Genomic DNA, 27,144 nt, shown 5'->3' with positions numbered 1-27,144 from the left:
TGGTCATCATTTGATCATCTGGGGAGGGGCAAGACCCCCATATCCAATCCAATCCGTTGCTGATAGCCAAATATGAAGTATTACTGCACCTTGAGACAATGCGCTTCATACTCGGGAGGAAAAAGTCACTTGGTTTCAGCCTTTTTATGTGGCAAACTCTAAAAGGACCACGTTTTACACAACTTTGCAGTGCGGTGGTCTCTAGATGGCCACAGTCATTCATGCTGCTGCTGGTTGGACCTTTCAGCCCCCGGCACACTCAAGGAAATGCTAACAAGATGTCAGCCAGCCTGCTTGCCAGAGAATATGTTGTTGCAGGAGACCAAATATATAGCTAGTGAGCTATCAGAGCCCTTGATTGACTCTTGCCCTTGGTGTAAGCGACCATTGGCAGTATGGAATTGGATCTGATACAGTTCCAGGGAATAGGATGGAAAATATTCATATTTTATCCACACAACCTGCCACTATTTTCTTTTCTAAAAGAAAACAAAATCAAAATAACAAACTGCTTGGATTGACGTGTTCTCCTAAGGCGCTGGCTAGGGAAGCAAGATGTTTGTGAGGGCACATGCTGGATGCTGGACCAGGCATCCCAGACAATATTTGCTCTTATTTTCCTACAAGCCATTCGGCGTCATCTCTGTCCCCATCTTGGACACGGCCCACATGGATGGACAAGCTTAATGCAGACCTTGTCCAACAGCCATCTCCGGTTATGTACTACATGACCTAGCTACAATCTCCCGGTAATCATATGCTGACACGTATTTAGGATAATGAAAATGGCTGACTCATTCTATCTATTTCCTTTGTCCTGCAAGTGTGCTATTTTGAAATGTCAGCTCCATAGGAGGCAGCATTGGTGTCAACACTTGGAATTATTAGCATACACGGCTACTGTCTGCTTTTGGAGCATTGTAGAATATGCAGCTACCGCCACACATCATATCTGTATTCCACCACTGCTTGGATGCAGGAAGACAAGAAGTTCTCCAGAGGAAGAAGCATTCCACAAGTTTCTCAATAAGAACTTCCTCATGACAATGGAAGCGCCCTTAGTTTTTTTTCTCAGTATTAGACTTGGAATGAACTCATTGGTAAGAACCACAACAAACACTTTAGTTTGTTTGGTGGTGCCCGTGTTTGAAATCTTCAGTTCCTCATATAGAATTTCTGGGTAGCATGTGACATAATGTGTGTTTGCTCAGTGAAATCCCAGCCAACATACTGCTGCTGTTCTTGCGCATGGACTTCAAAGCTATGAGAGAATTCCTAAGAGCCTGTCACGAAGGAGGAAACCAGCCAGTAATGCAGAGCAAGGTGGCCGAGTAGTTGGCAGGGACTTGGATAAGCACAATTGATCCTAGAATCAAAGGTAAGATGCTGTTAGAACATCAACATGGGGAATGCAGAAAGGATGACCTAGCCGAGCAAAAAAAAAAAAAAAACAGCGGCTGAGCCCTTCAAATGTCTCCAAAGACTACATATAAAGCATGGACTTGCCCTCTGCTAAATGTAAACTTGTACAAACAACGATGACATCATAGACAGGATGAAATGGCCATGCCTGGAGGAAGTGTGAACCACCACATAGTTGCTTTAGCGTGTGTGCACCCTGCCATGGATGTTAGACGTGCGAGTACTTGGTTGTCCACTGACTGCCTCTCAAGTGGCGGTGCAACCAGCAATATCTGCTTACTTGTTCAATACCAAACTAGGAAAGATCCATCCATCCATTTTCTACCGCTTATCCTCACAAGGGCGCCTATCCCAGCTTTCTTGGGGCGAGAGGCGGGGTCCACCCTGGACTGGGGGCCAGCCAATCCCAGGGCACATATAGACAAACAACCATTCACACTCACATTCATAGCTATGGACAATTTGGAAGGGCCAATGAAGCTGACATGTTTTTGGGATGGGGGAGGAAAGCGGAGTACCCGGAGAAAAACCACGCATGCACGGGGAGAACATGCACACGCCACACGGAGATGCTCAAGTGGAGAATGCAAACCAGGTCTTCCATCTCCTGACTCTGTGGCCTACATGCTAACTAGGAAAGCTCATACATCACAAATGTTCCACAAGCCTCAGCTGCCCCCTGAAATGTTACCTTGACGTGTTCTTGACATTCTTTCTTTAACAGGTGTGGCTGACTATAAAGATGTTGGCCCGTGGAGGAAATAGTTTGTAGAGTGTTGGTTTGTCAGAGCCTGCTTTGGCCGTGAAGGCAGTGTAGCACCAATGGAAGGAAGCTTGGTAGGTAACTTGCATGACAAATCTATCTCCCCAAGTTCAAGCATGCCCGTATTTTTCCAGAAGCTCTCAAAGCTGCTTAGTAACCTGGGCCCGTATTCACAAAGCTTCTCGGTCCTCTCAAAAAGCTCCCATTGTAGCCCAAATAGCTTCCTAGGAACCTTAGGGAGGAGGTGTGCTTGAACCCATTGCTCGGTAGGACGCAGTGTATTAAAAATGTATCATGCTGACATTGGTTTCATGTCATAAATGGTGCCTGTTCTATAGATATGCTTATTGATACGTTGACTTACTGCACAACCTTGCTAACAATGCAGCAATTCTGCTCATTTTCTGCACTTTGTGATGAGTATTGGACTCCTAGAGCAGCGACACACCATAACGCACCTCTTTCTGCAGTATATCCATTGACTTGTCACTTCCTGTTTACCACCCAAATGGTCTGTTTCCTTTCCTCCACTGTGATGTGGGGATACATGTGTATGTATGTATGTATGTATGTATGTATGTATGTATGTATGTATGTGCATGTGTATTTTACCTGCGACCAGGTATGACAACCCTGTGATGGCCGTCATCTCAGGCGTTATGTACTCGGATGAGCAAGCTCTGACTACGCCAGTCTTAGGCTCCTAAAAAGTCCTCTTTTCCACTCCGCCTTAGGACATATTAGGGTCTAAGACGCTTGGGAGTAACTTATCTCTTATCTCTTAGCAAGTAAAACATTTGAAGAAAAGTCTTTAGAAGTTGTGATGTCACTAATAGGTTTTCTACCGCTAGAATGCTTTGTGGATACGGGCCTCGATCATGTAAACCTTTTGGAAAAGTAAACGGTTAATACTGTCCACCATGATCAGCATTGAGCTCCAATGACTGATTAGCTGATGTTTTACCAGCTCAACAGAAACGTCTAATTGATGTTGTGGACTTTGAATTGAACCTGAGAAACTTCATGGCGCGCTTTGTATTGTATATATGTATATCCCATATTACCAAAGAAATGCCAACTTAGGTCTACAAGGACGTATGCACTCCAGCCATTTGTTTATGTATGTTGCTATCGTAACTGGATTGTCCTGGCTAGCGTGACATGTACACTGCATTACAACATGTACAGAGTAGCTTCCTGTTCATGAGACCTAATCCTGAAAATCCCACAGCCCCCCCAACAATCCAAACAGAAATGTCAAAATGGCGTAGGTTTAGAAAAGCTTTTATCATCTACTCGTCTCTGGCCCAAGTCAGTCATGTGCAGGCAAAGGCTGTTTTTCTCCTTTTCCGCTTCTGTTGGTGGGACTCAGCCACAGCAGACCCACCGACATGAACGTCAACAAAGTCCACTGGCATCAGTCTTGCTTATGTGGACATTTAGCCACTTGGACATGACCTCAACAGGCTCCACTGTTGTTGGCTCATCTACATTGCCCTTGTAGAATCAGCATCAGCTTACCTTACACTTTGTAGTTCTTCAAATTGATCCATTGAAAACCTCATGGCGCCTCTTCCAATGGGACCTGAACCAAAATGATGTCTGTGTGGTGTACAGTTTTTCCTTTAACAGGTTTGTCCATCTTTAAAGCTGAGAAGGAACGATCCAAAGCAAGAACTTGTGTGTGGTAACCTTGGAACAGTAGTTGTGTAGCACTTGGTGGACTGGTTTGGATGATGAAAAGGTATGATGCCATCTCATTTTCTCATCATTTTGGATTGATGGACATGGAAGGTTTCTTCCTGTGTAATATTCTGTAGTTCATGAATTAGACAATATAAGATAGACATGAAAGGTTTCTTCATGAATAATATTCTGTAGTTCATGAATTAGAACAATATAGATAGACATGAAAGGTTTCTTCATGTATAATATTCTGTAGTTCACCATGCATTAGAACAATATAGATAGACATGAAAGGTTTCTTCATGTATAATATTCTGTAGTTCACCATGCATTAGAACAATATAGATAGACATGAAAGGTTTCTTCATGTATAATATTCTGTAGTTCATGAATTAGAACAATATAGATAGACATGAAAGGTTTCTTCATGTATAATATTCTGTAGTTCACCATGAATTAGAACAATATAGATAGACATGAAAGGTTTCTTCATGTATAAAATTCTGTAGTTCACCATGAATTAGAACAATATAGATAGACATGAAAGGTTTCTTCATGTATAATATTCTGTAGTTCATGAATTAGAACAATATAGATAGACATGAAAGGTTTCTTCATGTATAATATTCTGTGGTTCATGAATTAGAACAATATAGATAGACATGAAAGGTTTCTTCATGTATAATATTCTGTAGTTCACCATGAATTAGAACAATATAGATAGACATGAAAGGTTTCTTCATGTATAATGTTCTGTAGTTCACCATGAATTAGAACAATATAGATAGACATGAAAGGTTTCTTCATGTATAATGTTCTGTAGTTCACCATGAATTAGAACAATATAGATAGACATGAAAGGTTTCTTCATGTATAATGTTCTGTAGTTCACCATGAATTAGAACAATATAGATAGACATGAAAGGTTTCTTCATGTATAAAATTCTGTAGTTCACCATGAATTAGAGTACTTTTAAAGCAATGTACAGTGGAGCATTGCTGGGTGTAACCAATTTGGCAATAGGTTATGATGAAAGTAGAAGACGTATTCCACAGTACAAGTACCAGACTATCAACATCAGGACTAAACGATGTAACAATTAGCTTGCCATTCTGATGAGTAATGGGTTAGTTGGCCGGTCAGGTCACATCTGATGTGTAAATATCAACCGAAGAAAATAACATTCTGCTTTCATGGGTGACTATGGAAACGATCAAAGTGGAGAGGTTGGTGTTTTTCCATGGATGAATCACATGGCAAAATAGTTGTGGCTTAATTGGATGATGGCAGCCCTCTTGTTGAGGTAATAAATGCTCAAAAAGCCAAAGAAAAAGCAAACCCAAGTTAATTCTTTGGAAGTTGTCCCAACTTAATTCCAAATAGTACCACCTGTGGGGCATTGGACATGGGACGTTCCACTCTTGAGTCAATTTGTGGATATGACACATCTCTATATGTGACATCTTTGGAATATTTGTCATCAGATTTAAGCGGACGTCTTTGGCAGTGACAAACGAGAAGTAGCTGTGACAGACAAAGGACACTGGCCAGTTATAATGTGCCATTGAGCAAGTAGGCCGGCTTTGAATTTCTTCCCCATCCCAAATGTTATTGGAATTGACCTTAAATCATGTCCCGCTATTGCAGACGTGATCAATTGACAGGCGTGTGGAAAAAGGCGTAGCTGAGCAAGTCAATGTTTAAATGTTTAAGTCTTGGCAGATTGGGAAGCTAATCGGAATAAGAGTGGTATAAATCTGGCCGGAGAGACACCGTAGCTTGTTTCCACGGAGATGGGCCACATCGTTGGTGCGGAATGGAAACTAAAGCAACTGGTGGTGAACAGGTACACGCGTGGCCCGTTGTGCTTCAGTGTGTGTGTGTGTGTGTGTGTGTGTGTGTGTGTGTGTGTGTGTGTGTCGTGTCTTTGGCAACGTGAGTCGGCCAGGAGCTAGCTTGTCAGAGACAGGCCGTCCCGGTCCACAAGTCCCTGCATTGGCTTACATTGACCATGAGTAGTTCTGCAGCAGTAAAGCCTGGACATGCTTACACGGATCCAGTAAGGTAAGTGTCCATCCATGTTTATCTTATCCAGACGCACACTTAACTCCTCTCTCTTTTCTCACTCATTCCACGTCGCCCCCTCCAGGTGACTCTCTGAAGGGCTTCTGGCGTCACACTTGGCAAGAATGGCGTCACAGTGCAGATCCTCCCAGCTCGTTGTTGTGTGTACATGACCAAGCTGTGTAGATAGATAGACTTCCTTTATTGTCATTGCACAATAACACAATAACACAGCAGTGAAATTGCCAACGAAATGTCGTGCTGTGTGTGTGTGGGTGTGTGGGTGTGGGTGGGTGGTGTGGGGGGGGTTGTAGTACTTTTCCTCACAGTGACTGTGTACGGGTTGGCTGCTCAGCATCTTTGACCAGAGGTGGTGACATATCTCCAGCAACATGCTATTCCTTCACTAGCAGGTAGATTGTCTTTGAAATCAGCACAGACTGTCCTGTAGTGGTCTTCACCAGAGTTGGGACAACGAACCCACTAGAAGTATGATATTGAGCTCTGTTTCCACTGGGCAGGACATGACTACCAAGATCACGTACGTACGTCTGTGGCACAGCTTCCCTCTTAATGTACCATCTTCTACAATAGGAAACACTCAAGGCGGTGCGTTCACATCACTGCTAGATGATGATGATGATGTCACACAAGACTTAGCAGGTTTGAGCTTTAACTGCTTGGTGGAAAAATGACTACCCTTGAGCAATAAAGGTGCTGGAAGTTGACCTTTAGTCTTAAAGGGGACCTATGGTGCTTTTTCCACCTTCCTGAGCTACAAATGTAGCTGGAATGCTGTATTCCCACGGTACACCAAGCCATCGTTTCACCGAACCAGGTTTGGGCATATTTGGAAGTGAGCCCTGAAAGCAGTTTGGGACGGCTCAAAATGCCCAGTTTCCTTATATGGGCGTGGCGGTAAGCCAGAGAACTCTCCTCCCTGCCCCAAGCTCTGCTCCTCTGTTAACTTGCTAGCGAAGCCACATTTGTTCCCATCTCGGAAACATGCCACCACCAGGCAAGTGGTAGGAGTTCCTGATTCCCTACCAGCAAACGGGTGCCTAGGGAACATGGGCCAAACGCTAAGATGCTACTTCCCTTGGAGAGACGTGTTGAAGTAACCTCTTTTTGGGGGAACTGTCCAGTCTGTACTTCCGGATTGGGATTTGGGATCCAACACATACGGCTGTATGTTCATATGTTGATTGGCGGGAGAAGATAAATCGCAGTTTATTGTCAACTCCGTTTAGCGCTTTCTATGCAAGCATAGCAGAGTGGGCGTGCCCAGTGACTGGCCGTGGGTGGAATACATTAAGCAGCCCATTTTTGCAGGAACCACGAATCCAAAGAGATACTGCTGAATAGGTCAGATTCTGGTGTGTTGGTCATGGTTGGTAGCTGCTCTACAGGAGTCCACAACTCCATAGGACGGACCGTAAAATGAGCACGATAGGTCCCCTTTAAGTACACACAAAATACATAATCATAAAATAGGCATTTCAAAGCTAACGTGCCTAGCATTCATTAGCATTCATTAGCATCTGCCAATCTTTGTCTCTGATTTCATTTGACTTTCCATTGATGCACCGACACTAATGAAGTCCATCAAGTTGAACTTTCTAAGCCTCGGTCCCAAGCAACGGTACGGCTGGTCTGCATGCCAAAAGGGGGGCACCGTGGGACACATGCTGAGGTTGTTTGTGACGTCAAACTCTATGGGTGCTTTGTACATCTTGGGCCTTGTGTGTTTTGCTGGTGTCGTTGGGGCAAAATGTCCAACCTTTTCGATGTGCGCACACACGTTGAGATATTCCTCCTCCATGGCCACCACAAGTACACAAGTTCTCCACCAGCGAACGAGAGAATAGATGTACTTGTGGCCTGGGTATCTGCAGCAGCACCACAGCTCCGTGTACTTGTACCACGGGGGCTCTCGTCTTCAACAGAAGAATGGCCCTGTCAATCAGTGGTGGGGGGGGGGTGTTAACGTGGTAACCCAGGACCGCCTGTACGTACCACTACCGCCTATGAGCTGAATTTTCTCCTGGTTTGGTCTGGGTTCTTGTAGTTGGAGTAGCCTGGTGTTGGAATCGAGCTAACGTTCAGCACAGCCATCTTAATGACTTCTGGCTGCAGCGTTGGTGGATTGTACCAACATTCAGCGTGGGGGGTGGTGGGGGTCCAAGTGCTGCACTGGCACGCAACCTGAAGCCGTATGTTTCCATGTGGTGTTTTGCTTCCATGACTGAGGCCAGGTGTGGCGTGGCCTTGAAGGTCCACGCTGCCCATGATTGAAGGTGATCCATATCGATCCATCTGCACTGTGATCCATTCCTTCCCCCGCCTCCCTGCATTTGCCTTTTAAAAGAAATGTTGGCTCTGTGTCCCGTGACAATGCGAGTGTGATGCCAGAACCCCCCGTGGCCGCCCACGGTGCCCCCAAGACACCTGACTGGTCCAAACATGCTCGTGCTGAGCAGACTCTGAACACCAGCGTCAGGGGTCAAGGTCATTGGTCAGGGATGTAGACTGCAGCTCTCACGCCATGTGACCTTCTGACACACGCCGCCATTTCACCCCTTTGGAATACACGTTTTTGGAAAGGAATGGTGACACACGATGCCGTGTCTCCCCCACCCCCAAGATGGTAGGCCTGTCACAATAACCAATCACGAACCCCCCCGGCCAGGCTGTATGGACGTGGGCATGCGGGCTGGCTTTCCTCCTGTCTGCCGCCCACCGTGCCGACTTCCCTGGTGGAATGGCGTCACCTGTCCAGCTGATGTTGGATGGCAATGAGACCTTTTAGCAGCAGGCTACAGTTGTTATGGCGACAGGCCTACCACTCCTTCCTACCAGGAAGTGGTGTAGCGTGACACATTAACAGTTGCTCTTTGGTAATGCATGTTCATGTCATCATCTCTCTCACGCACACACACATGCACACGCACACACACATGCACACGCACGCACAGCTCATGATGGCCCCATCAAGTCACTCGCTGGCTCTCACTGGATGTCTCTCGCCCACAGGACCCCCCTCCAGCTGAAGGAGGATGAACAGCCTCTGCTCCGTCAGGGTAAGTGGTTCCCACATGATTAGGTACCCCATCCGCGCCGCTGCCATGATGATACAACATAAACACGCTGAGGTCAGCGCTTTGGAGCAGCTCCCAGTGCTGGCTGTAAATTGGGAAGACTGGAAGATGATCGTGGATTAGCCAATAGCGCTAGTGGTGTGTTATATATCGTCCCTTAAGGTGGCACAGTGGGCTGGTCCTTTTGGGATCAAACTCCTTGGAGCATCAAGATGTTTTTCAATGGTTAATTTAATTCTGTTCTTCTAATCTTCTTCTGTTTTGTAGGGAACATGAGCACTCCAAGCTGACCCCCAGGACGCCCCTTCTTTCTTTCCGGGGACATGGATGAACTGCAAGGGTGAGTTAATGCAGGGTGGCCCGTGGTGCTAATAACATGAGACTAAGTCATGGGGGGGGTGCTGTGTGTCGGCAGTGCAGGCCATGATGACCACGCAGCAGCAGCACGTGAAGGCTGGGATGGTGGATTGAAGCTCCCAAATAAAAAGATGAAGCTGTCAGTGCCGAGTGCTTTTTCTTTTGTCTGGGTACCTTGTGTATCATCATCATCATCATCACCATCATCACCACCATCATCATCATCACACGTCACCAAGGTTGGCCCTGACTGAGCCCAGCGGTCCTTGCCGGCCAATGGGTGACTCTGTGGTTCCGTGAAGCGCTGCCACATTTCCACAAAGGGGGAGGGCAAGCCGATCCGGAACTGAGGGGGGTCACTGAACCAACGTGGGTCATTTTCACGTTGATGGGCCTGTGCTGCACCCGATACCCAAACTCTGTTCCTCACGCTGTTGGAGGCCTTGACCTCTTGTCTTTCCCAGTCATGTGATCTCTTGGGAATGCCACAGCCGTCTTTTCTTCCAGTTGTAGCCATGTTGAGAAGCCACCTGGAAGGTCCACCATTGAGAACTGCTGTACACATGTGACCTGTAAAGTGACCTGTACTGCAGGTGGGGTCCGCCTGACCACCCATCCATCAAAGGCCATCAATCATTCATGACGCCAGCCGTCCCATCAGCCCTCACTCCCCTCCGGCCGTGCTGGAGGACGCGTGCACGCATCCACGTCCTCTCCAGGATCTCCTTCAGCACACTCAACGTTCATGAGCGGCCCCGCTGGAGCGGCGCCGCCTGTCGTGCTGGGTGTGGGCATCAGCGGACCGTGGTGCCTGAGGTCCGGTGCTCATGTCTGGACTGACCGGCCGCCCACCGCAGGGGAGAGGAGAGGCAACGCGACCCTGCTAAGGCTCCCCTCGCTCCGAGGACCCGGCAGAACGCCACACAGGCGCGGCATCAACATGGCGCCACTCAGGTCTTTGTAGAAAAATATTATGAGGCGGAATGTAGCTGGAGAAATCATGCCTGATGTATACATCGGTATTGGTAAAAGTATTGGGACAAGCGTGGGGGGGGGGGGTCTATTCAGGATGAGCATTTCAACTTGTTCTTGCTCAGTTTGTCATCTTGGCTATCGTTGTTTCTAAAATGTACATTGGAGAGACAAACATTGTTTACACCAGTGCTTCTCATATGGGGGGGGGGGGGGGCAGAGGCTTACACCTACCAATGTACACATTTATAGCACTCAACATGCAGTTTGACCCAACATGCTTGTATGCTGTCCTTTTTATGCCATTTCCCTGGTTTCATTTTTAGTCTAGTCTGTTCAGTTCAGATAAATGACTAAATAGCACTTTCTCTAGTATTTCAAATGGGGGGGGGGGGTCAAGACATAGACATAGTTCATTCTTTGCCTAAAACCAGCATTTGCCCAAAGTAGCAGGTCCAAATCCCTGCTCGTGTGTCTGTGTGTGCGACATTGAGCACCTTGCCCCCCCACGGTGTTATCCATGGTTACCCAGGGGTGGAATGATGATCATGGATGCTGGTTTGATAGCATCGCTCCACTGGTGGGGGTGAGAGAGAAATCTCCAGAAGGGGGGGGAGTGATACGTGGCCCCCAAGGAAGGATCGGATGGACGGCCACAAGCTGACATTCCGATCATCCTCTTTGTTTTATTTTACAGCCTGGGGGAGCCGCCCCTCCACAACCCAAAGGACACCCTGGTCTTTGAGGGCCTCTGCTGTCTGCTACCCAAGTGGCCCCCGCCGCATCTACCATCATGCCGGTCCAAGACCCTCCAACCGACCCAACGGATCCCCTCGCCCGCCAGCAAGGCCAAGGGCAATGCCCGCCCCACCCACATCCACTCGGCCCGCCCCATCCAGCTCAGCTCCGAGAGCCACCCGGCACAGCGTGATGACCTTTGGCCTTCGGGGGCACAGCTCGGCAAGCCTCCGCCGGACCGGCTGTCTGTCGTCGGGTGGCCGTGTGTCCTGAACGGCGGTCGGCGGCCCGTCACGCCTGCTGCTTCGGGCGGTGCGGGGCGTCCGCATCTCCACGTCTTCCTGCCCACGGAGGCGCAGGAGGAGGCCCACGTCCAGCGTGTGGATGAAGGCTTCACGCATCAGCTGGACCCCAAGAAAACCCCACTGAAGCTGCAGCAGGAAGACCGCAGTCCGCTCGTTCCAGCGCCGTGCGGGACTGCCTGATGTCACTCACTATTGGTATGATTATGATTGATATCAAGCTTCATATTTGTACTGTTGTTAAAGATGATGGCATATTCATTAGTAGCACAGGACGGATCACATCTTTTATACACCAGTAAAAGGCAATGAAACTCATTCTTATTACATACTAAATCAAATCAGTAGTGCAAAATATTCCATATTTAGATGGACCTCTAACGATATGAATATGAAAATGCTATCCCGGAATTATTGTGTGCAGGAAATGCTATTTTGTGTTTGCGTGTCTTGTCAAAGCACAGTTATTACGGTAGTTGGATGAAAAATAAACCCCCCAATGCCTCGTCTTTTCCTCTCGTCCGTGGGTGGCAGTGTCTGCAAGTGTCCAGTGGGGGCGCTCATGAGCCAAGCGGGCTTTCGTGCACCCCGAAAGTAAACAAGCGAGGAAGACGATGCTCCTCTATCTCGCAACATTAGCGACTGGAATGTTCCATCGGCGGTGAATGAAGTGTCGCTAACCTGCCGCCGAGTTACGTAAAAGCACCGTGTCGCATTTGTATGCACAATCCACGCCTCGGGGAACCGGAGCAATCACGGCGGCCATGGAAACTGGCGACGGGCATCAACATCCGGCCGCCAATGAAGTGCAAGTTGCGGTAATGAATCCTCACGCTTTGCCGCCGCACACATCGGCGATGATGTCGGAGCTCAGCAGTGAGCGCGCGTTTGTCCGTGCGACGCTTTTGTCGACATTGTTGCTTGTGCTTACGCGGCGTGGACCTTCGTAAATGTCAAAAGTTGAGCTAACGAGCGAGTGTGCAGCTTCGGCCCCGGGCTAGCGTTAGCTTAGCATGTGGCGTGTAGCCGTCCGGTCTGCGGTCAGCGAGTCGGTGAAGCACGCAATGTCGTCAACGTAAGCGGTCGTTCATGTTTGGCTGTGTTACAGCGAAACCAAGCAACATTAGTTTCGACGTGGAGCTAACGGACTTCCGGCAAACTTCAATGTGTGTTCTTTATGACACACAAGCACCAGAAAAGCCACCACAATGGCAGTCTTTCAATGGCAGTCTTCCTCCCACCTTAAAGGGAAAGTGCCCCTTTTCATCATCTCCAATCTCTTTTCCTGCCTGCTAAACATCTCAGACGGGTGAAGATGTGATTCCTTCATGGAGCACATTGTTGTTCTTGTGAACATCACGACGTGGTGTAGTGACACCTTCTAGTGGGACTTCCTGCAGGGGTAGCTTGTACTTCCTACTCCGTACGGGAGATGGCGGTGTAACCATGCTTCATAACACAGCTGTCTGGGGGGGGGGGTGTTTGCCACTAATGTTGCATTCAGGGACCCTAACCTCATGTTCAGACTAACATGACTGAAGAACCTTTCTTTGTGTTTGCAAGACGCCAATGTCACGGACATGGAAGGCTGCCCACGTGACAGCACCACCATGGCAGTCCTGTAGGGGGCGCTACTCTACTGTCGTGGATGGAATGTCGTCTACTGTGCTTTGCTGTACTGTACTGCAGTGTACTGTACTGTACTGCAGTGTACTACAGTGTACTGTACTGCAGTGTACTACAGTGTACTGTACTGCAGTGTACTGTACTGTACTGCAGTGTACTGCAGTGTACTGTACTGTACTGCAGTGTACTACAGTGTACTGTACTACAGTGTACTGTACTGTACTACAGTGTACTACAGTGTACTGTACTGTACTGTACTACAGTGTACTACAGTGTACTACAGTGTACTGTACTGTACTACAGTGTACTACAGTGTACTGTACTACAGTGTACTACAGTGTACTGTACTACAGTGTACTGTACTGTACTACAGTGTACTGCAGTGTACTACAGTGTACTGTACTACAGTGTACTGTACTGTACTGTACTACAGTGTACTACAGTGTACTGTACTGTACTACAGTGTACTACAGTGTACTGTACTACAGTGTACTGCAGTGTATTGTTGCGTGTGTGCAGGAAAGCGCGGCCGAAGCAGCCGTAGACGTGGGAGGTGGAGGATGCGCCCCCGGTGGTGCTGAGGTGAAGAGGAACCAGGCTCCACACCAGGTGGACAGGAAGCCCTCCAAGCATGAAGATGCCGCCATGCAGCTGGTCCCGTGCCGATGGGAACCTCTGAATCTTGACTCGTCCCTTCCGGAAGCGGATGCCGACACCCCCGGGCCGTCGAGTAGTAACAAAACTGAGGAAGAACATCCAGTTGAAGGAAACGGTGAGGATGAGGAGATGGACGCGACCCCCGCACAGGATTCAGACTGTGAGGAGGAGGAGCAGCGGGAGCAGCAGGAGGAGCAGGAGGAGGAGGAGGAGCAGCAGCAACAGGAGCCGGAGGAGCAGCAGCAGCAGGAGGAGCAGGAGCAGGGTCCAGGGCGGTTCTTCATGGGGACGGACAGCAATCTGGATGAGATGATGGACATCGGTACGGTGGACCAGCAGGAACAGGAAGCTCAGATGAAGAAAGGTGACACGGGCGATACGTGATGGTGGTCATCGGCTGAGGGCTTGGCGTGATGTCTGACCGTCTTGGCAGGAGAGGACGCCCGGGCGGACGCTGACGTGGAAGCGGAAGCGGAAGCAGAAGAAGACCAGGCGCCTCTGGACGCCACAGCTGGCGCGGGTGAGGATGGGACACGGCGGCCAGAGACAGGTGGGACGCTCTGACTCCGCTCTCGTCCCCGCAGGCGGGGACATGACCAACGGCATGAAGGTGGTCCGCCTCTCTGTCTCCGACCCCGCCCCTTGGCCTCCCTCGCCCCCCCTGAAGATCAAGGACGAGCCGCTGGACGAGGAGTACAACCGGGCGCTGCTCTGCACCCACGCCGCCGTCAAGGACGAACCCGGCACCGCCAAGGTCACCCGCCCGCCTGCTTTCACCGCACGGGTCTCCTTGTCTCCTTGTCTCCTTGTCTCTCTACCTCCTTACCTTCCTATCTCCTTCCCTCCCTGTCTCCTCGTCTCCTTATCACCTGGTCTCCTTGTCTCGTATAACCCCCCCTCCTGTGGTCAACAGGAGGACTTGCAGATCGGCTCGGTGTACTCGGTGACTCCGCCCTCCAACGCCCCCACGCAGCGAGCCGACCCGTTGGCGGCGTCCTTGCACATGACCTGCGCGCGCTGCAAGGCGGCGCTGGCCAAAGGTCAAACGGCCTACCAGAGGAAAGGCTCGCCGATGCTCTTCTGCTCCACCGGCTGCCTCACGTCCTCGCTGGGCTCGTCCAAGAGCGTCAAGACCTGCCACCATTGCCAAAGGTGAACGCCCGTCCGTCCTCCGTGCCCAGCGCCACTCTCTAAACTCTCGTCTGGGCAGGAGGATCTCCCGGCCTCAGGACGTCATCCTGGCGCCCGACGCCGACGGCGTCATGAAGGGCTTCTGCTGCCAGACGTGTCTGTCCGCCTTCAGCCGCAGGAGGAGCACGAGGAGCGCCAAAGCCAAGACTTGGACACCCGTCGGTCCGCAGGGTCAGGCGGCGTGCAGCATGTGCGCCAAATTCAGCATCGTAAGACGCGCGTCCTACACCTCCTCTACGCTCCTCAGCCGCCTCTTCCTACCTTCCTACCTTTCCTACCTTCCTAACCCTCCTCACCCTCCTAACCTTCCTACCTTCCTAACTTTCCTACCTTCCTAACCCTCCTGACCTTCCTACCTTCCTACCTTCCTAACTTTCCTACCTTCCTAACCCTCCTGACCTTCCTACCTTCCTACCTTCCTACCTTCCTAACTTTCCTACCTTCCTAACCCTCCTGACCTTCCTACCTTCCTACCTTCCTAACTTTCCTACCTTCCTAACCCTCCTGACCTTCCTACCTTCCTACCTTTCCTACCTTCCTAACTTTCCTACCTTCCTAACCTTCCTACCTTCCTAACTTCCTACCTTTCCTACCTTTCCTACCTTCCTAACCCTCCTGACCTTCCTACCTTCCTAACTTTCCTACCCTCCTAACTTTCCTACCTTCCTAACCTTCCTACCTTCCTAACCTTCCTACCTTCCTAACTTTCCTACCTTCCTAACCCTCCTGACCTTTCTACCTTCCTAACTTTCCTACCTTCCTAACCTTCCTACCTTTCCTACCTTCCTAACCCTCCTGACCTTCCTACCTTCCTACCTTCCTAACCCTCCTGACCCTCCTAACCTTCCTAACCTTCCTACCTTCCTAACTTTCCTACCTTCCTAACCTCCCTACCTTCCTACCTCCTAACCTTTCTAACTCTCCTAACCTTCCTAACCTTCTTAAACTTCCAAACTCTACACTACTTACTGCTTCCTATCTACGTATGTGTATATGTATGAGTGTACTATATGTATGAGTGTACTATGTGTATATGTATGAGTGTACTATGTGTATATGTATGAGTGTACTATATGTATGAGTGTACTATGTGTATATGTATGAGTGTACTATGTGTATATGTATGAGTGTACTATGTGTATATGTATGAGTGTACTATATGTATGAGTGTACTATGTGTATATGTATGAGTGTACTATGTGTATATGTATGAGTGTACTATATGTATGAGTGTACTATGTGTATATGTATGAGTGTACTGTAAGTATATGTATGAGCGTACTGTAAGTATATGTATGAGCGTACTGTAAGTATATGTATGAGCGTACTGTAAGTATATGTATGAGCGTACTGTAAGTATATGTATGAGTGTACTGTAAGTATATGTATGAGTGTACTGTAAGTACATGTATGAGTGTACTGTAAGTATATGTATGAGTGTACTGTAAGTATATGTATGAGTGTACTGTAAGTATATGTATGAGTGTACTGTAAGTACATGTATGAGTGTACTGTAAGTACATGTATGAGTGTACTGTAAGTACATGTATGAGCGTACTGTAAGTATATGTATGAGCGTACTGTAAGTATATGTATGAGCGTACTGTAAGTATATGTATGAGCGTACTGTAAGTATATGTATGAGTGTACTGTAAGTATATGTATGAGTGTACTGTAAGTACATGTATGAGTGTACTGTAAGTATATGTATGAGTGTACTGTAAGTATATGTATGAGTGTACTGTAAGTATATGTATGAGTGTACTGTAAGTACATGTATGAGTGTACTGTAAGTACATGTATGAGTGTACTGTAAGTACATGTATGAGCGTAGGCAGATATAGAGCATGCATGCAGTGAGGGTGCCCAGTGTGAGCCGTGTGAGTGTACTATATGTATATGTATAAGTACATGTATAAGTACATGTATAAGTACACGTATAGAGCGTGCATGCGGCGAGGGCGCCCAGTGTGACGAGGTTGCCATGGTGGACGAGGAGCGTAGCGCTCCACGTTGATGTTGACGTGTGTTTGTGGGGACGGGCGGGCGGGCGGACGGACGGACGTGGGACCAGAGCAAACACGAGGTGGTCCTGGGCGGCACGGTCCACAGGATGTGCAGCGACTCCTGCTTCAAGCGCTTCCGCACCACCAACCACCTGAGCATGGCGGGGTGCGCAAACTGCGGCTCCTTCTGCCACGTCAGGCCGCTGCTGCTGAGGATGGAGGGCAGCAGCAAGACCCTGTGCGACCTGGACTGCCTGGTCCAGTATAAGACCGTAAGCACCCCCGCGCCCCCGCGCCCGCCGCCCGCGCTCATGACCCGGATTTCTCCCTCCCAAAGAAAACCAAGACCACTCTGCCCTGCTCCATGTGTCGCTCTCCACGGCCCGTGGCGGACATGGTCCACAACAAAGGCACCGACGACTCCGTCACGCTCTTCTGTAGCAGCAGCTGCGTCATGGCCTTCATGGTCCAGAGCGTCAGCTCCTCAGGTGGGACCTCCTGTCCTTCAGCTTCTCTCCACCGCCTCTCCTCCTCCATCTGCTCTCCACCTCATCTCCTCCTCAATCTTCTCTCCACCTTCATTGGCTCCTTCACCTCTGCTCCTCCTCCATCTTCTCTCCACCTCATCTGCTCCTCCACCACCTCTCCTCCTCCATCTTCTCTCCACCTCATCTGCTCCTCCACCACCTCTCCTCCTCCATCTTCTCTCCACCTCATCTGCTCCTCCACCACCTCTCCTCCTCCATCTGCTCTCCACCTCATCTCCTCCTCCATCTTCTCTCCACCTTCATTGGCTCCTTCACCTCTGCTCCTCCTCCATCTTCTCTCCACCTCATCTGCTCCTCCACCACCTCTCCTCCTCCATCTTCTCTCCACCTCATCTGCTCCTTCACCTCCTCTTCCATCTGCTCCTTCACCTCCTCTCCTCCTCCATCTCACCTCCTTCACCTCCAGTCCCCCTCCACCTCCTCAGCTGGTCCCGGTGCCATAGCTGGCGTGTGACTAGCAAGGCATGATGTGGTCTCCAATGGTCTCCAATGGTCTCCATCCGCAGGTGCCCACACCAACTGTGACAACTGTGGCAAACACACGGTGCCGGCGTACCACCTGGCCATGTCTGATACCACCATCAGGAACTTCTGCACGCTGTCCTGTGTCATGTCCTTCCAGGTGAGAACATCCATGGCGTTCCCCACGGGAGACGTGGATGGATGATCCACCAGTGGTCTGCTCAAGCTGTCTTCTGCTTTGGGTGCTGTGGGGCGTGTGCTTGCAGGAGAAGTTCAAGGTGAAACAGAAACAAGCCGCCATCTTTCCAAAGCTGTCGGTGGCGTCCGGCCCGGACCCGAGCGCCACGCTGCAGCCGCTCAAGCTGACCACGTCGCCCACGCTCACCTGCGCCCACTGTGCCCGCAACATGTCTTGTCAGCCCCAAGTCGTCCAGATCCAGGTAGCCCACATTCCTATGGTGCCATGTTCTTGTCAATGACCCCCCCCCAACCCCCCCATGGCTGATGTGCCTGCAGAACAAGCTGGTGTTTGTGTGCGACGCCACCTGCGCCCAGGAGTTCAAGACGGCCAAAAACGTGAGCAGCCGGTGTGGCTCCTGCAAGACGGACAAGATCTGCAAGGAGGTGATGAGAGTCAACTCCAAAGAGCACTTCTTCTGCAGCAACGGTAAGACGAGCGGCGTGCCGTCAGGGTCTCGGCTTGGCACGGACGCCGCTCTCCACCTCGTCCCCAGGCTGCAAGCGTCTGTACGAGCAGGAGCTGGAGAAGAGCTGGGGCAAGCACTGCACGTCGTGCCGCTACTGCCGGCGTGTCTCCGAGACGCTGGTGACGGAGCTGTACGGCGGCGCCACCGAGGAGTTCTGCTCGGAGGACTGCAGGTCCAAGTACACCATGCTCTTCTGCCACGTAAGGCCGCCCGCGCTCATCCCGGACGCTTTGCCCACTTTCCCGCGCCTCACGCCTCCACCCTCTGTGGGCCAGGTGGCGAAGTGCACGTCGTGTGGCCGCAAAGGCAAACTCAAGCAAAGTCTGGTCATGCTGGGAGACGTCATGAACTTCTGCGACCTGCCGTGTTTGTTCCAGTTCTGCAACCTCCAAGTCAAAACGCAGGGCGACGTCTTCCCTCCAGGTGGGCCCCCGTCCGCTTTCGGCCTCTCCTCGGATGCCAAACCCTCAGCGCTGACGTGTGGCGGCTCCCGTCGTTGCAGACTCGCAGGAGGCCACGCCCGTCATCGCCAACGTCATCTCGCTGGCGTGCGAAGCGGCGAGTCCCGGCACCCCCGAGAGGCCGTCCCAGCAAAGTAGATCACACATCACACCGGCTACGAGAGCGCAGACCTCCACCAATGAAAGCTCCCGAGCCTTAGCTTTGCTAGCGTGCTTCAACTTCCTGTCCGGTCCCGTAGGAGGCGCTCGTGTGCCGACGACATGATAGCTTAGTGGCTTGTAGACCTGCAGAGAAACCATTGCTGCTTGGTGGAGGTAAGAACGGTCAGACGCGTTTCAAGCTGCCATGCTCTCGTCTCCTTGCAGGTGCGGACTCGCTCGGCCAGGACTCCGACCCGGTGAGCATCACCCCCGCCGCCGTTACCCGGGGAGGGACGGCGGTCCATCTCACCCCATCTCATCTCTGCAGGCCAGCGTCAATGCCGACTGGGAGAAACCGCCGCATAGCTCCGCCTCCAGGACGCAGAAAAATAAAGCTCTGCTGTGCAAGCCGCTGGTGCAGAACAAGGGCGTCTCCTGCAGGGTGCAGACCGCCAGCGTGGAGGCCCAGACGGGTACCAGCCTTGGCTTTTACTAGCTTTTACTAGCTTTTACTAGCTTTTACTAGCTTTTACTGGCTTTTACTAGCTTTTACTGGCTTTTACTGGCTTTTACTAGCGTTTACTGGCTTTTACTGGCTTTTACTGGCTTTTACTGGCTTTTACTGGCTTTTACTGGCTTTTACTGGCTTTTACTGGCTTTTACTAGCTTTTACTAGCTTTTACTGGCTTTTACTGGCTTTTACTGGCTTTTACTGGCTTTTACTAGCTTTTACTAGCTTTTACTGGCTTTTACTGGCTTTTACTAGCTTTTACTGGCTTTTACTGGCTTTTACTGGCTTTTACTGGCTTTTACTGGCTTTTACTGGCTTTTACTGGCTTTTACTGGCTTTTACTGGCTTTTACTGGCTTTTACTGGCTTTTACTGGCTTTTACTGGCTTTTACTGCTCAGATATGCTGCTCGGGTCCGCTGCCCGTGTGGGGGAGCGGGGTGCATCGTTGGCATGGTTGGCATCATTTACATGGTTGGCATCATTGACATCATTTACATGGTTGGCATCATTGACATCATTTACATGGTTGGCATCATTGGCATCATTTACATGGTTGGCATCATTGGCATCATTTACATGGTTGGCATCATTGGCATCATTTACATGGTTGACATTGGCATCATTTACATGGTTGGCATCATTGGCATCATTTACATGGTTGGCATCATTGGCATCATTTACATGGTTGGCATCATTGGCATCATTGGCATCATTTACATGGTTGGCATCATTGGCATCATTGGCATCATTGGCATCATTGGCATCATTGGCCATAGTCAGACGTCAAGAGCCTGAAAACCATGCCACCAAAAGTCATGAGTTGAGGAAGCCAACCAAACTCTCTTCTCTGGCTTTGCTGGTCTTGTTGATGTGGCGAGCGAGACGGAGCAGCCTGAGGGTCCAAATCCCGTTCATCTAAAAGCACGACTGGGCCCAAAGACAGAACTTGGAGACCAGAGTACTAACGATGACATATGACGAGGACATGTCCATATTCTCACCTCAACATGGAACACAAACATTTGCATCTACTTCCTATAGATCTCTCCCTGCCAAAGATCCTGGTCCTGCCTGTGCCCGTGCCCGTCTACGTCCCCGTGCCCATGAGCATGTACAGCCAATGCACCCCCGAGGCTGTGGGCGTGCCGCTGCCGGTAGGTGGTCGCCCCCTTGGTCTTAAAGGTCTTAACGTGGCGCTAAGGACAGACTTGGTCCTGCAGCTGCCCGTGCCCGTGCTCCTCCCCGTCACCACCAGCAATGCCGACCGCATCGTGGAGACCATTAAGAAGATCAAGGAGAAGTTCCCGGAGGACCCGTTTGAGGCCGAGCTCATCCTCATGGCGGAGATGGTGGCCGAGCAGACGGGACATGCCAGCGACGGAGAGACCGAACCCGACAAAAAGGCGGACAAGGAACCTGAAAGCGGTCCTGCCGGAGGTAGGAGATGGTGGACGATTAGTACGCTTTGTCTTCTTAACTCTCAAGTACCTTCCTGCTCTCTTCTGCTTGTTGTTATTATGATTATTATTATTATGATTAATATTATTATTACTGTTACCCTCCTCTTCTTTATTCATTCATTCATCACACACAACTTTATGATGCAATCCTTCTTTGGGTGTCGTCAGCCAAGATGGTGTGACAGCAGATGAGACCGGTAGAGGATGAGGATGAGGATGAGGATGAGGATGAGGAGGAGGATGAGGAGGAGGATGAGGATGAGGATGAGGAGGTTTAGACGAGGAGGGGTTGGTGGTATGAGGGCAACGTTCCATCATTGGGACTGCCAGCGTTGTGTGGAAGCTGCTGGTGGCGCTGCTTGACGTTCCCGTGACTTTCCAGATGCCATGAGCGCCTACAGTGACGACCTGGACACGGATGACCTGGCCAGCCTGCTCAACAATTGGGACGAGCCCCCCTCAGACGCCGGCCCCGCCGCCAGACCCGGTCCCGCTGTCAGGAAGCCTGTCCCCGATGCCCCTCCCCCACCCCCCATGGACATCGAAGCGGACTTCCCCGTTGGTGAGCCACCCGCCCTGACCCCGTGATGACCGTCCCCCGAGGCGGGTTTCTCACCAGCTCTGTGCTTCCCCCGCCCCGCCTCTAGAAACGCTGGAGAAGATGGCCCAGCTGCGAGAACTGTCCCCGCAACCCCCCAGCCCCTCACCTGCTGCCTCACGACCACGAGAAGCGTCCCGGAAATCCAAAGACAAGAAGGTAACGGCTGGGAGTTTGGGGGGCTGGGGGGCAGATGGCAGATATAAAAGTCCAGATATTACAGCAAACTAATCACAATACTCTTGTCCCTACTGGCCCCTGCTGGCCCCTGCTGGCCCCTATTGGCCCCTGCTGGCCCCTGCTGGCCCCTATTAGAATGCAGCAGTGTTTTTGAAGCTCCAAGATGACGTAGGAGGCCCTGTTCATCAGCCTGTCTGTGGTTGTGTCCATCAGGGTCGTAAGCGGCTATCCAAGGCCGCAGCCAGGCCCAGCAAAAAAGACTCCGCCCACAAGGCTGACGCGGGCAGCGTCCCAAAGCTGAAGAGTGAATACGGCGTGGACGCCTGGAGGCGCTGGGTCCACTGGAGGGACACTCAGTCCCAGGTGGAGACGCCACGTATAGGATGTAAGTATGTGGAGACACCATCGATTGGATGTACATAAGTAGGTGGAGACACCATCGATAGGATGTACATAAGTAGGTGGAGATGCCACGTATAGGATGTACATAAGTAGGTGGAGACACCATCGATAGGATGTACATAAGTAGGTGGAGATGCCACGTATAGGATGTACATAAGTATGTGGAGATGCCGCGTATAGGATGTACATAAGTAGGTGGAGACACCATCAATAGGATGTACATAAGTAGGTGGAGATGCCACGTATAGGATGTACATAAGTAGGTGGAGATGCCACGTATAGGATGTACATAAGTAGGTGGAGACGCCACGTATAGGATGTACATAAGTAGGTGGAGATGCCACGTATAGGATGTACATAAGTAGGTGGAGATGCCGCGTATAGGATGTACATAAGTAGGTGGAGATGCCACGTATAGGATGTACATAAGTAGGTGGAGATGCCACGTATAGGATGTACATAAGTAGGTATAGTAGCCGCGTATAGGATGTACATAAGTAGGTGGAGATGCCACGTATAGGATGTACATAAGTAGGTGGAGATGCCACGTATAGGATGTACATAAGTAGGTGGAGATGCCACGTATAGGATGTACATAAGTAGGTGGAGACACCATCGATAGGATGTACATAAGTAGGTGGAGATGCCACGTATAGGATGTACATAAGTATGTGGAGATGCCGCGTATAGGATGTACATAAGTATGTGGAGATGCCGCGTATAGGATGTACATAAGTAGGTGGAGACACCATCAATAGGATGTACATAAGTAGGTGGAGATGCCACGTATAGGATGTACATAAGTAGGTGGAGATGCCACGTATAGGATGTACATAAGTAGGTGGAGACACCATCGATAGGATGTACATAAGTAGGTGGAGATGCCACGTATAGGATGTACATAAGTATGTGGAGATGCCGCGTATAGGATGTACATAAGTAGGTGGAGACACCATCAATAGGATGTACATAAGTAGGTGGAGATGCCACGTATAGGATGTACATAAGTAGGTGGAGATGCCACGTATAGGATGTACATAAGTAGGTGGAGATGCCGCGTATAGGATGTACATAAGTAGGTGGAGATGCCACGTATAGGATGTACATAAGTAGGTGGAGATGCCACGTATAGGATGTACATAAGTAGGTGGAGACACCATCGATAGGATGTACATAAGTAGGTGGAGATGCCACGTATAGGATGTACATAAGTAGGTGGAGACACCATCGATAGGATGTACATAAGTAGGTGGAGATGCCACGTATAGGATGTACATAAGTATGTGGAGATGCCGCGTATAGGATGTACATAAGTAGGTGGAGACACCATCAATAGGATGTACATAAGTAGGTGGAGATGCCACGTATAGGATGTACATAAGTAGGTGGAGATGCCACGTATAGGATGTACATAAGTAGGTGGAGACGCCACGTATAGGATGTACATAAGTAGGTGGAGATGCCACGTATAGGATGTACATAAGTAGGTGGAGATGCCGCGTATAGGATGTACATAAGTAGGTGGAGATGCCACGTATAGGATGTACATAAGTAGGTGGAGATGCCACGTATAGGATGTACATAAGTAGGTATAGTAGCCATGTATAGGATGTACATAAGTAGGTGGAGATGCCACGTATAGGATGTACATAAGTAGGTGGAGATGCCACGTATAGGATGTACATAAGTAGGTATAGTAGCCGCGTATAGGATGTACATAAGTAGGTGGAGATGCCACGTATAGGATGTACATAAGTAGGTGGAGATGCCACGTATAGGATGTACATAAGTAGGTGGAGATGCCACGTATAGGATGTACATAAGTAGGTGGAGACACCATCGATAGGATGTACATAAGTAGGTGGAGATGCCACGTATAGGATGTACATAAGTATGTGGAGATGCCGCGTATAGGATGTACATAAGTATGTGGAGATGCCGCGTATAGGATGTACATAAGTAGGTGGAGACACCATCAATAGGATGTACATAAGTAGGTGGAGATGCCACGTATAGGATGTACATAAGTAGGTGGAGATGCCACGTATAGGATGTACATAAGTAGGTGGAGACACCATCGATAGGATGTACATAAGTAGGTGGAGATGCCACGTATAGGATGTACATAAGTATGTGGAGATGCCGCGTATAGGATGTACATAAGTAGGTGGAGACACCATCAATAGGATGTACATAAGTAGGTGGAGATGCCACGTATAGGATGTACATAAGTAGGTGGAGATGCCACGTATAGGATGTACATAAGTAGGTGGAGATGCCGCGTATAGGATGTACATAAGTAGGTGGAGATGCCACGTATAGGATGTACATAAGTAGGTGGAGATGCCACGTATAGGATGTACATAAGTAGGTGGAGATGCCACGTATAGGATGTACATAAGTAGGTGGAGATGCCACGTATAGGATGTACATAAGTAGGTGGAGATGCCACGTATAGGATGTACATAAGTAGGTGGAGATGCCGCGTATAGGATGTACATAAGTAGGTATAGTAGTCTGACGTGTTTGACTGTAGTATAGACTATAGTATACGTAGTATATTAGTGTAGTATAGCGTGTGTGTGTAGGATATTGTAACCTGGTGCATGTTGAAATAAAATGAACCATTCCCATTCCCATTCCCATGTGTATGTTTGTGCGCGTGCCAGCGCGCCCCCTGGTGCTGAAAGAGGACATCCTGCACTGCACCACGGCCGAGCTGAGCTACGGGCTGTGCCGCTTCGTGGCGGAGGTGACGCGGCCCAACGGCGAGCGCTACACCCCGGACGGCCTCTTCTACCTGTGCCTGGGCATCCAACAGGCAAGCCGCCGCCCCTCCCCCGCCGAGAGCGGCGAATACGGGCCGGGCGAGCTCTGACCGACTCTGCTCTCTCGCAGCATTTGTTTGACAACGGCCGCGTGGAGAACATTTTCATGGACCCCTTCTACTGCAAGTTCTCCAGCGAGTTCACCGCAACGCTCCGAGGCTTCCAGCCTTCCCTGACGGCCAGCGGTGAGTCGGCGTCGACACGTCACGCACGGGTGCTTCTTTGACGCCACCCCCTCCTCCCGCCGCAGGATACATCCACTCCCGCGTGGAGGAGGAGTTCCTGTGGGACTGCAAGCAGCTGGGCGTCTACTCGCCCATCGTCCTCCTCAACACGCTGCTCTTCTTCTTCTGCAAGAACTTTGGCTTCACCAGCGTGGAGCAGCACCGCCAGCTGTCCTTCGCCCACGTCATGCGCTGCACCAAGACCGACCACAGCAGCGGCAAGACCACCTTCCTGCGCTTCTACCCCCCCATCCCCCCCGCTGACATCCCGCCAGGTACGCCGCCTCAACACGGAAGCAACCGCTGTGGCGCCGCCTTACGTCCGTCCGTCTGCGTCTTTAGATTCCGATTTCCTGCCACCGGCGAAGAAGCGCAAAGAGGAGGAGGCCAAGGAGGAGAAGATCCTGGAGATGATGGAGAACACGGACAATCCTCTCCGCTGCCCGGTCCGACTCTACGAGTTCTACCTGTCCAAGTGGTGCGTAGCTTTTGTCCTCGCCTCGTCCCATGAGTTGGGGTGTCCTAACTTTGGCTCGCCTTCCTTTGCATTGTTCTTCCATCCTCCATCACTTCCTCCTTTGTTCTCCTCCTGACATCCTCCTTATCGTCGTCCACCGTTGCAACTTTCATTTCCGCTTCTTCCCTGCTAGCGTTCCATTGGATGCTATTCCCTTCTCTTCTAATCTTCTGGCTGCTGGTGTTTGTAGGACGTGCCCGTGAACAACGCTTTTATTTCCCATAGGAATTATGGCAATATGGCCACCATATTAGGACTTTTTGCCCAACTGCCATTTGGTTCACATCATATGACTTCCTGTCTGCATGGCGGCCAACATGGCGGCCACCATGCTGGCCACCATGCTGGCCACCATGCAGACAGGAAGTCATATGATGTGAACCAACATGGCGGCCAACATGGCTGTATTTGCTTTTGACTCCTTGTCCGCCATGTTCCTGTGTGTGTCCCGGCCAGCTCGGAGACGGTGAAGCAGCGCACCGACATGTTCTACCTTCTTCCCGAGCGCTGCTGCGTGCCCAACAGCCCGCTGTGGTTCTCGTCCACGCCGCTGGGTGAGGACACCAAGGAGGCCATGCTCACGCGCATCCTCACCGTGCGTGAGCTGCACGTCGCGGCGAGGCAGCGGACGCTGGAGCCCAAAGGGGATGACGCCGCCAACGACAAAGACGACTTTGGCGGCGGCAGAGAAGTGGAAGAGGAAGATGAGGACGACGGAGGAGACTACTGGGAATGACGAGGACGCCGGTGGACTCGGCTTGCGTCGGTGTCTTGAAGGTCGGACTAACCACGTATTCATCCACACGTTGACATGTTTGTCTGCTTCTTGTCTGGTGTTACTTTTTTTTCCAAGTTTGGACGCTGCCACGACAGCAAAAACAAAACAAGCCAGACCAGGTCAAAGGTCGCTTCACTCCTCCCACTTCAACTTGGGAAATAACTGGAATAGCTGGTGACGTGTTGGACGATGGTGTCCAGCCAGTAGACGGAGATGAAACCGCCCTGGTTTGCCTCGCATTTAGAAAGCAGGACAACGGCAGTAATAATCCGCAGAAATGAAGCCACAATTGATTCAAGTTATGTCTTTCAAAGCACCTTTTAAGACGCCATGATGGCCTTTCCTGGATCTAGGGATGTAAAAGTCTATCGGTCACATGTTCCTTCACACAGCATTTTGTATTGATCGCTTTTTAATAAAATCCAACCATCTGCACATCTTGA

The 27,144-nt window shown here is 50.3% G+C and overlaps 1 protein-coding gene across 2 annotated transcripts; it reads left to right on the top strand.

The window, feature by feature from the left end:
- Positions 1–39: 39 nt before the first annotated feature.
- On the top strand, positions 40–27,144 carry zmym4.1 (zinc finger MYM-type containing 4, tandem duplicate 1). 2 transcript variants are annotated; one of them, XM_058047907.1, is made up of 30 exons: positions 40–4,040; positions 4,797–9,016; positions 9,302–9,374; positions 9,450–10,345; positions 11,061–12,221; positions 13,549–14,050; positions 14,120–14,206; positions 14,271–14,440; positions 14,600–14,838; positions 14,897–15,086; positions 16,952–17,155; positions 17,221–17,371; positions 17,938–18,053; positions 18,160–18,333; positions 18,410–18,560; positions 18,628–18,800; positions 18,876–19,023; positions 19,103–19,195; positions 19,428–19,459; positions 19,531–19,675; positions 20,756–20,868; positions 20,935–21,151; positions 21,557–21,736; positions 21,822–21,931; positions 22,166–22,337; positions 25,024–25,175; positions 25,253–25,367; positions 25,433–25,681; positions 25,749–25,884; positions 26,380–27,144. In XM_058047907.1, the coding sequence occupies exons 5-30, from the start codon at positions 12,168–12,170 to the stop codon at positions 26,657–26,659; spliced, it is 4,353 nt and encodes a 1,450-aa protein (XP_057903890.1). In that variant the 5' UTR covers positions 40–4,040; positions 4,797–9,016; positions 9,302–9,374; positions 9,450–10,345; positions 11,061–12,167; the 3' UTR covers positions 26,660–27,144. The 2 variants fall into 2 exon arrangements, with proteins under 2 accessions (XP_057903890.1, XP_057903889.1); XM_058047906.1 differs by having other exon boundaries at positions 40–9,016; positions 9,455–10,345.

The sequence above is a fragment of the Doryrhamphus excisus genome, chromosome 14, assembly GCF_030265055.1.
Source record: "Doryrhamphus excisus isolate RoL2022-K1 chromosome 14, RoL_Dexc_1.0, whole genome shotgun sequence".
Taxonomy (NCBI): domain Eukaryota; kingdom Metazoa; phylum Chordata; class Actinopteri; order Syngnathiformes; family Syngnathidae; genus Doryrhamphus; species Doryrhamphus excisus.
Note: the sequence above shows the minus strand (reverse complement) of the source record. Positions and strands in the feature narration are given on the sequence as shown.